Genomic DNA, 10,853 nt, shown 5'->3' with positions numbered 1-10,853 from the left:
ATAGCAATAATGGGACTTTCAGCTGTTGGATGAACAGCAGGAAATGCAATCATGCTGTGCAGATGGGAATTTAGTAAATTCGTAAATTGCACTAGACTCCCTTTCCACAGCTCTCCTGATTCCTGCCTGCTTCCGGCTTGATAATAAATAATTGTGGGGCACCTGGGCGGCTCAGTTGGTTAAGTGTCCGACTTGGGCTCAGGTTGTGATCTTATAGTTCATGAGTTTGAGCCCCATATCAAGCTCTGTGCTGACAGTGCACAGCCTGCTTCGGATCCTCTGTCTCCCTCTCTTTCTGTCCCTCCCCCAATTGCGCTCCTTCTCTCTCCCCCCAAATAAATAAGCATTAAAAAAATAAATAATTTTATATTAGTACAGTTCTTTTCTAATCTAAAAGCCATCATGAAAAATGGCTTGTAGCAGGTGGGGAGCCCCTAATGCTAATGACCAATCAAAGTGGTTTTAAAATGTCAGTTAACAAAGGCAAACCATAACAGTACGGGAGAAAATCCTTTAAGTGGCTATGTAAAGGATGCCTTTCTAATGGCTATGTAAATGATGTTTTTCTTAATTTGGAAGTGAGATTTAATGTTTCTTGGACATTTGTTTCAAATCTAGCATTTCGTCTAGTCTGTTGATCTCAACAAGTACATTTCAATTCAGACTAACCCCGTTTTAAGTGCTCAGTCGTGGTTCTCTCTGGCATGCCAGACTCTGTGGGTGGGGGCACAGAAGTAGGAAGCTTGGTGTCCAGAATACATCCTTAGTAAAAGTGTACATAGGTTACTTCTGTCTTTAGCAATGAGAGGAATATGAGGACAAGACTAACCTTAATTTACTATTTGTATCTTGCAAAACTAGGACTCGCCAAAGAGTCAAAGTCCCCTTCATGGAGAAGGCACACCTTTTTATTCAAGAGAAAATGGAGCTGAATTCTCAGAGTAAACTGCCTGGCCAGGGGTGGTCTCCCTGAAAAACTACTGAGCTGAATTAGAAGGCAGCTTCCACTATCACAGCAACTTCTTGATCAGAGTGTGGTAGGGTTTTTCTGAATCCATTTTCTCTCTGTTTAATCCGGAGCCAGACAGTATGGACTGGCTAGTTTTGGAATAGCAGTTATTTGCTCTTGGCATCTTTCCAGTCTTGTAGCAAAAGGCCAGCTTAAACTCAATTCAACTCAGGCAGAAAGAATTCAGAAAACAAAGGAAAAATAACATATAGCCTAGAACATCACATGGAAAAACAGCACAAGTCAGGTAAATGCTTGAAGTATTTTTATTTTGTTTTATCTTGCTTTCTTTGTTTTGAATTTTTTTAAAATATTTATTTATTTTTGAGAGAGGGAGAGACAGAGTGTGAGCAGGGAGGGTTAGAGAGACCTGGAGACACAGAATCTGAAGCAGGTTCCAGGCTCTGAGCTGTCAGGACAGAGCCCGACGCAGGGCTCGAACTCATAACTGTGAGATCATGACCTGAGCTGAAGTCGGATGCTTAACCAACTGAGCCACCCAGGCGCCCCTAATTTCTTTTATTTTTTTAAGAGTTGTCCATAACAAGTCAGTACAACATTTCATTTTTGTTATTTATGTAATTAAAAAAATTTCTGACACTGAGATCTGTGTCATTATGCACCTCCACTGGTGGCTCACTATCTTCCATGGTCATCAAGGCACCTGATTTTTTTAGACCTCACTCCAAAAATGTTCTTAAAAAGGTATAACAAATCCCTGAAACATTGGCAGTGCTGTTTTGTGCGTGTGTTTGTGCCAAATTTATACAATTGGCATTGTACTGCAATTCTTTAAAAAAAAAAATTTTTTTTTTAATCTTTCTTTTGAGAGAGAGAGAGAGAGAGAGAGAGAGAGAGAGAGACAGAACATGAGCAGGGGAGGGGCAGAGAGAGAGGGAGACACACAGTCTGAGGCAGGCTCCAGGCCCTGAGCTGTCAGCACAGAGCTGGACGCGGGGCTCGAACTCACCAACCATGAGATCATGACCTGAGCCGAAGTCGGACGCTTAACCGACTGAGCCACCCAGACGTCTCTCTGCAATTCTTATTCTATAGTTTACTGCTTTTGTTCAACACCATGTTTTTAAAAGTCTATCCCCACTGCTGTATGTACATTTAGTTCATTGCTTTGGGCTTCTGAGTAGTATTCTTTCCTCTGCATCCTTCACATTTACTTATGTATTTCTTCGGTTGCATCCACCTTCCGGCTACCACAAACAATGCTGCACAGAATGCCCTTGAACATGTACCCTAATGGAGCTATATGGACGTTTTTCTGGAACGCACGTATCCAGGAGTGGAATTGCTGGGCATTAGTGAATAGGCACGCTTAATTTAGCCAAAACTGGCCAGGTTGCTTTTCTGGAAAGTGGCTGTAGCAGCGTGTCCACATTCCCATGGGCAGGTGAGGATTGTGCTAGGTCCCACTGTATTTGTCAAGTATTATTCACTTTTCTACGTTTTGCCCATTTGCTGGGTGCAAAGTGGTATCTCATTGTTCTTTTGACATTTTCCTGATTATTTGTGATGGTAAACCGTTCTGATTTCCACCTTTGTGGATTGTCTCTTTTTAATCTGTTTTTTTTTCCTTTGATATATATATATATATATTTGAGATAACATTTGTATACCATAAACTTTACCCAATTAAAAGCATTCATTGGCTTTTAGTATAGTCACAGTATTGTGCAACCATTACCACAATCCTTTTTTAGAACTTTTTCATTGGCCCGAAAAGTGGCTATTCCTTTAGCTCAAGGAGAACATTTAGGTTGGGCACTCCCTGTGACCTTGCAGGTTGTACAGGCCTGGACAAGAGGTCCGTGGACTCTGACTGTGCCGAGGCCCTGGTTTCTGCCTTATACAGCATGGCTCAACTTCCTTTGAAGTATGTGAACTTCCTCAGTGTCCTTCCCACGAATTCTTCTACAGCCCACGCCCTCACTTCGTGCTCGTTGTCAACATTGGTTTCTGTTTGCTTGCAATCAAAAGAACCTAAACTAAGTCAGAAATTTAGGGTTTGCAAGCAACAGACCCTAGAATGTGGAACTGATTGAGTTGTAGTGAATGGCAGAGCCCTTCATCTTTTCTATAATAAAGGGCAGCATGGGGCACCTGGGTGGCTCAGTCAGTTAAGGATCTGACCTTTGGCTCAGGTCATGATCTCGTAGTCCATGAGTTCGAGCCCTGCGTCGGGCTCTGTGCTGACAGCTCGGAGCCTGGAGCCTGCTTCGGATTCTGTGTCTCCCTCTCTCTCTGCCCCTCCCCCACTTGTGCTCTGTCTCTTTCTCTCTCAAAAAGAAAGAAACATTAAAAAAATATAATAAAGGGCAGCAAAACTGTTGATCAGATTATGATTCGTTTCCTCCTGGGACTGTGTATCTACTTGTAAAATGTCTAGATGTTTCCCAGGGTGAGCTACTTTTCTGCTTTCTTGAGGTACTTTGAGAGGGAGAGCTAAGCTTTGCTTCAAGATGATCCAGCTGAAAGTAGAGAACAGAGCTGGTGCACAGCTTCATGAAGAAAGCGTACGCCCTGGCCAATGATCTGATACGTCACAGGTCTGTCTGCCAGGCTCCCCTAGGAAGTGGGCCGCTATGATGGTATTGTACTCAGCAGGGGAATCCTCTTACTGCCCTTTCTCGCATGGGGTCTGGAAGACACCGGGCAAAGGAAATCCAAAGGGCACCACCTCAGTTATTCAAGGACCTCTTTTCACTGCTGGAGAAGCAAATCAACAAGTGGACATTTACAAAAGATGATCCAGGAAGATCATGTCCATGCTTGAGATGTTGCTTTTCTTTTTTCCTTTTTATTAAATATTTTTGGTCTCTCTCTTCTCATGTAGTATATCAGATATCATGCAGGCCACAGATTGCAAGACCATAAGACATCACATCTCATCTTTGCCTGAGCCATGGACATCACCAAGAGATACTTGACTTGGTAGCTCAGGGGGAAGACCAGCTTTAATTTTTAATTGTCTTCTAATGGGGAAGGGGGGTTTCAGTTCATTTTTGGTTTTATGTGGAGTAACTGTATTAAGTTAGGTGGTACCATTTAAAAAATGTGTGTACAAGAATAAAGGTGTGTGTGTGTGTGTGTGTGTGTGTGTGTGTGTGTGCATATAAACTACCAAAGATAGACTGTGGTATACATTTATTATTTTGTCTTCCCAGAGCAGGGAAGAAGACTGCATCAGTCAGGTTTCTGCTGTGATAACGCTACATAACAACTACCCGCCCCATCCCAACGGCTTATAAAAACATGTACTTATTTCTTACTCACGGGGCAGCCCTTGGCTTCTAGCTGCGGGTTGGTTTCTGGCCTGTTCCATGTATCACCAGTGGCTACTCAAGGCACGTTCTTGCCATTGCCAGTTGCAAAAGTGCAAAAGAGGCCAAGCCAAACCCTGTGAGCACAATGAAAGCCTCTGTTTCAATTCCATTAGCTAAATCATTGAGGGTTGCAATTTATTCTCTGCCCACAGTAAAACCCTAGTAGAGGAGGGGAAGACAGGAAGAATTGAGGACAAATAATTCATTCTACCACATTCCCTTTTTTTCTGAGAAGTCAACCGTGTGGCCTACATGTGTTTTTGCTCTCATCCAAAAATAATGGATACGTTTATTATCTATTCAGTTGCTCATGTTAGAAGCCTGAGCCATAAGAGAAGGTCCAGATTGGGAAGGGAGGAGCATTTGCTTAACTTCAGATATATTGAGTTTGAGGTGATTATGGGATAGTCAGAGAAATGACAAGACTGTTGGCTATATAGATCCAGAGCCAAACCATTCTGGTTGTCTACATTCCTACTCAAACTCCTCCAGGTTTTATAAGTGGGGCTGCTGATGAGTGTTAAGAGTTTCTTAGAGTCCTCTCCACTAAGGTGTCCTTATGATGTAACTCTCATGGAGTTATTCTGGATTTTGAGCCAAGATTGGTCCCATTGCCTTTCATAAATAATTCTGTGAGTTACTAAATAGCAACATCAGGGTCCTCTCTGTGAAATTCCCGTGCAGATTTTTATTACTTCAGAGAAGTTTTATGACTGAAGGGCTTTGGCAAGTAATATTTTTCAATCTAGACCTGCTTTAGTCCACCATTTGTAAAGATGCTCTGGAAAAAGAAGTTTCAGTCATCATATCTTGTTCAAATTGTCTGTATTGATTAATGGTCTCTTGTTTGCTTCCTTTTGCTTGTTGTATTTATAGCTCACATTACTTATAATTGTTGGACAACATAATATGGACCAGATGGCTTCATTATTCTATGTTTCACATTTTGAATTTTAAATGTTGTGTTGAACTGCCTGTCTGTGGCCAGCTGTGTCCTGGAGGAGATATGGGGCCAAACCATAGTTCAAAGATCCCAGGCCGGATATCATGGACAATAAGTGCTGTTGAGGTGTTAGCATTTGAGGTTTCCTCTGATCCCTCTGCCCTTGGAAATTCAGACTGGAAGGCCAGGGGGAGAGAGAGACTGCATCAAAGGCCTTCTGAATCACTCAGCCGGCCTATGATTGCATTGTGTTTGAAAAGGCTCTTGGGGCACCTGGGTGGCTCAGGTTCAGCATTTGACTTCGGCTCGGGTCATGATCTCACAGTTCGTGAGTTCGAGCCCTGTGTCAGGCTGTCTGCTGTCAGCACAGAGCCTGGTTCAGATCCTCTGTCCCCCCTCTCTCGGCACCTCCTCTGTTTATGCTCTCTCTCAAAAATAAATAAACATTAAAAAAAAAGAAAAGAAAAGGCTCTTTACCAGTAAGCTCACAAAATTTATTATGCGTTAGGAATTTTAAGTATAGTTACTAATATTTTAAGATAAGAATATCAGTCAGGGACTGAGCAGGAAACAGATGATACACTCAAATAGGATAACTGAAGAATGGTTCCGTAAAGGACTATCTACAATAGTATGGGTTAAGGAAAAGAAGGTACAGTGAAGTAACAACAGTCTTTTCTGGCCTCAAATTCAGGCTAAAACATTGGCTCTTCTTGGGTTATGAGCCTACTGGCTTTTGTAGTGGAACTTACCTCATCAGCTCTCCTGGATCTCAGGTCTTCAGACTCAGACTAGAACTATACATTAGCTTTCCTGGGTCTCCACCTTCTCCAGCTTGTTGACTCATCCTGCGAATCTTAGGACTTAGTCTCCATAATTGTATGAGCCAATTCCTTATAATAAAGTGCTCTCTCTCTTTCTCTCTCTCACTTGGTCTCTTCCTTCCCCCCCCCCCCCCACGCATGCACGTGTGCACGCGCACATGCACACAAAGTTTGGGGGCACACACACAAAACAAAAACCTGGTATTTTTCAACAGTACGCTCAGTCTACAACACAAATTCAGAATGATTTTACAATGCTTCCTTTCTTAATACAAAAGATGCCTATCTTGGGGCGCCTGGGTGGCTCAGTCAGTTAAGTGTCTGATTTTGGCTTAGGTCATAACCGGTCATGACCTCACAGTTGGAGCTCTTGGGCTCTGTGCTGACAGCTCCAGATTCTGTGTCTGGAATCTGCTTGGATTCTGTGTCTTCCTCTCTCCCTCTCTGCCCCTCCCCCCACTCACACTGTGTGTGTGTGTGTGTGTGTGTGTGTGTGTGTGTGTGTGTCAAAAAATAAAATGTTCAAAAAAAACCCACAAAAGATGCCCATCTTGGGTGTGTGTATATATACATATACATATATATATTTATTTATTTCATTCGTTTACTGTTGACTTATTTTTAAATATGTTAGTGTTACTACATTCAACTGTTTCCTGTGTTTAACAGCCTTTCCTTTTATTCATCTTCATGTGTCTAGCTTCCACCCACCAAAGTTTCAGGTCCGCAGGCAGATGGGTGACTTTATTCTATGTGAAACTGAATGCAGTGGTTTTAAACGCTGTCCAGAAAATGTTTGATTGCCATTTCAACACATGAAAATAGTTACATTGATGCCTAAATTGTCATTTTCTGCAAAAAGCTGTGCAGTGCTGGTGTTAAAGACTAGGCAGTCGCTCCTCCCAATGGCTGTTGCAATTTTCTCATCAATAGATCTCGGAGTCGCTTCCCAAGCCAATCGCCGCCTATCACCATTTAGTTCAAATCTATAAGCAAAATTTTCAGCTTGCTTGCGTGTTCCTATCAGCTGTGCGATTGCAAAGAACTGCTGGTGACCGTCGTAGTTTTCCTCTTTCTCCAAGACCAACAAGAAGTGAAAACCAAAACAGGACTGCAGCATCACCCAGTCAACAGCACCAGGAAGATTAATTTGTGTAGCAAGGAAAACGACTTCTTCTCCCTCTAGGGTTATAATGGTCTCACGGTGATGCATCAGATGGGGCATTACAGTATCCAGAGAGCCTTGCCATTTACAGGAAGTACCAGGGCACGGGCACGGATAAGGCCTATACTTACAGAGGTCTTCGTGGTCTGCTTTTGCAGTGTGTCGCAGAGTTTCCTCACATCCAGAAGAGGCATATTTACAAGGGAATAGCAAGGAATCGCCCACTTTCTCCAGAGCCAAGTTGCGAAAGGATCCTAACTGGCTCAGGCAGATTGGACAACGTGTGAGCTTTGGGCGACAACTGCCACAAACAAGATGGCCACCCTGACACTGAAGAATGGGTGGTAACACAACGTCAAAGCATTCCTCACACTCAAAAAGACTCATCAACTCATTATTGGTTGCGGTTGTGCCAGCCAGGGCAGGCACCTTCTTGGGCGGCGAAGAAGGCGAGGCTCCAGTAGGCGTGGGTGCAGCCCTGCGGCTCATTTCCGTCGGCAGAGAGCGCGCCTCGGACCCCGGTCCCGGCTCAAACGCGCTCCATCGCCGCCGCGAACTCCCGCCACCGCGGGCAGCGCCACCGCCTCTTCCCAGTGCCGGCACCGACGGGATGCCCCGGGCCGCCGCTCAAGAGCGCGCCCCGCAACGACTGGCTCCCCACCGGCCGCCGCAGCCGTTGTCGTCGAGGCGCGTTCTCGAGCACGCCGCCGCGTTCAGGCGCGTTCTCGAACCTGCCGCATTCTCTAACCACCACGCACTGCGGTGGCCGCCGCGAGGAGGCGCGGCCCCGCGCCCGCAGCCCGGGAGTGGGGGTGGGGGGGGCTGTTTTTGGAAGAATTGACCCTTGTCTTCCATCCCAGAAACATGTTCTAACTTTCCATACATTCAGGACACCTTCCCCCGCCCCCCCCCCCCCCATAAGTATAGATAACAAAAGCCGCCTGCAGTTATGTTCAGTATTCTATGCCTTTTATTTGAATATCTGGAAGTAATATTCACTTTATTATGCGACTTAAGCAGCAAATAGTGCTCATTTAATCACTTAGTAGTCTAAACGTTTGCAACATTCCAAATATGTGGTTTTGAATACGGAAATTCTTTTTGCTCTGCTCTGAGAATTACTGAAAACCTCTGATTCATAATTAGGTTGAAGAGAAGGAAAAGTATTAAAATTAGATTAATCAATTTTATATATAACTTACATAACAGACAGTCATGTGTAACTTTTGCATTTGATACGTACCATTGTCGCTTTGACAGAAGCCCCCTCCCAGCTTTTGATTTCATCATGTAGCAAAGACTTGGAGGGGATGGGTTTGAGATTTGAATCAAATTGTCTTCATAATTTCTGGGTGAGTCAGGATTATATGTTCAATCCAGAGTTACTCAACAATCAGTAATGAAGCTGCTTGGATATCTAATATCCTCCAGCACCATTCCCCCACAACCACCACCTCAATGCTTAGAGAGGAAGAAGACTACTTTCAAATAGTAAGACTCCCAATGAATAAGAATGATCGAAAGATGTTATCAACATTCTTTGTTGTTGTTGTTGTTGTTGTTGTTGTTGTTGTTGTTGTTTTTCATGTTTTAATGAGATTTTGGTCCAGTGGCGTAAGATAGCAGATGCCATTCCAATTTATTACTTGGGTTCCCCTGCAGAAATGGTTCTGGAAACACCAACAGGTTTGTACCGTTACATGAGGCAGAGGATGTTTGGAGATGAATCTTGCAAGTGAGAGACAGGGAAGGAGAGAGCACTGATTAGTTTTCTGTCTTCAGTCTGGGTCAGCAGTCACCTGCTCCTTTGCTTTGTTTTAACCTCTCCTCTCTCTTGCCAAGGGCAAATCTGGTTTTATTTAGAGAAGCCGTGTCCAAACCAGAAACTACATAACTGCGAAAGATGCCTATTTGGGGGAATTATTTTTCTTGATACCTTTATCTAAAATGAAGCAGATGTGACAATGTGAAGAGAAAGTCTCAATGTGATATGTTTGGGGGAAGGGATGACACGGTTAATTTTCAGTATATTTTAATTTAAGCAAGATGTGAGTTGGCTCTAGTCACATAGGTGGAATGGGGCTCCTTTGTGGCAGTGGATATCAACCCAGGCTACACATTAGAATCACCTGGGGTGGTGTGGAAAATGCTAGTGCTTCAGCCCAACCCTCAAGAAGTTCTTACTCAATTGGTTTGGGACTGAGCCTGGGCTTTTTTTTTTTTTTTTTTTTTTTTAATTTGAGAGAGAGAGAGAGAGAGTATGAGCAGGGGAGAGGGGCAGAGGGAGAAAGAGAGAGAATCTTAAGCGGGCTCCACACTCAGCACAGAGCCTGATGTGGGGCTCAATCCCACGATCCTGGGATCATGACCTAAGTGGAAATCAAGAGTTGGATGCTCAACCGCCTGCGCCACCCAGGCGCCCCAGGCCTGGGTCTTTTTAAAAGCTTCTTAGTGATTCCTTAGGGCAGCCAGTGTTGTGAACACTGTTTGGGGGAGATCACCAAGGGTCTAGGGGGATCAGATTTTTTAACGACGTGTGAAGCAAAATCAGCAAGATTTGGCAAGGGATTGCAAAATTGTGTGTCACTAGTAGACATTTATTTTAATATTTTTTTAATTAAAAAAATTTTTTTAATGTTTATTTATTTTTTAAGAGACAGAGAGACAGCATGTGAGTGGGGAAGGGGCAGAGAGAGAGAGGGAGATACAGAATCCAAAGCGGGCTCCAGGCTCTGAGCTGTCAGCACAGAGCCTGATGCGGGGCTCGAACCCATCAGCGGTGAGATCATGAGCTAAACTGAAGTCAGACGCTTAACCGACTGAGCCACCCAGGTGCCTCAGTAGACGTTTATTTTAAATCATCTTGTTAGGTAACACCCAGTGTCCAACTAGTTAAGTTTGTGGGGTTAGTTTTTTTCTAAACTGACTTTTTCATCCTGAAATAATGTTTCCATTAAGTGAAGTAGAGTGTCATTATCTCGCATGTGTTTTATTTAAAGTTCCGTCTTGACCTTCCGAAATACAACTGTTTAGAAAGACCTGACACAGCACGGTCAGCTTTCAGATTGTGCAGCTATGCATGCCTGCCACTGTTATCAGGTGATTACTGCAAAACGTGATCTGAAAAATAGTCATTTTTGGGCCTTCTTTCCTTCCTAAAACATACATGACCATGTTAGTTGTTTCATGAAAAAATTGTTGGCTCTTATTTCAGCCTTAAAGTTATAATTTATGTTGGAAAACAAAGGTCATTAAACCTTTTGGGACTTATTCAGTTGTTCATTCGTAGGGTACAGGGGATTACAGATATTTCCAGGGCCTGCTAGGCCTCTCATTTTCCCCAGCTTCCAAAACAGTTCTGCTTAAACATGTGCAGATTAAGCCAAGATTAAACTCATGCTTCTGATTATTCTTTATTATTGTTTTTTAACTGACAAGTATTACATTGGCTATGTTTTTGTCACTTCCCTCTGATGTTCCAATTACCCAGTCATCAAAGATCATAATGAAATAAAAAGAAAGGACAACGTTAAAAAATGATTTCTATCACACTAGGGTGTTGACATATGGTGAT

At 43.3% G+C, this 10,853-nt stretch overlaps 1 protein-coding gene across 1 annotated transcript; it reads right to left on the bottom strand.

Annotated features, from left to right (window-relative positions):
• Positions 1–6,489: 6,489 nt before the first annotated feature.
• On the bottom strand, positions 6,490–7,934 carry LOC131502465 (E3 ubiquitin-protein ligase SIAH1-like). Its single transcript, XM_058713237.1, has one exon. It carries the CDS (start codon positions 7,766–7,768, stop codon positions 6,923–6,925), a length of 846 nt encoding a protein of 281 aa, XP_058569220.1. The 5' UTR covers positions 7,769–7,934; the 3' UTR covers positions 6,490–6,922.
• Positions 7,935–10,853: the final 2,919 nt, after the last annotated feature.

The sequence above is a fragment of the Neofelis nebulosa genome, chromosome X, assembly GCF_028018385.1.
Source record: "Neofelis nebulosa isolate mNeoNeb1 chromosome X, mNeoNeb1.pri, whole genome shotgun sequence".
NCBI lineage: Eukaryota > Metazoa > Chordata > Mammalia > Carnivora > Felidae > Neofelis > Neofelis nebulosa.
This window is presented reverse-complemented; position numbering and strand designations above follow the sequence as displayed.

What these genes read in the sequence shown, in the direction of transcription:
- LOC131502465 (XM_058713237.1), bottom strand. Translation starts at nt 7,768, where the DNA reads ATGAGCCGCAGGGCTGCACCCACGCCTACTGGAGCCTCGCCTTCTTCG.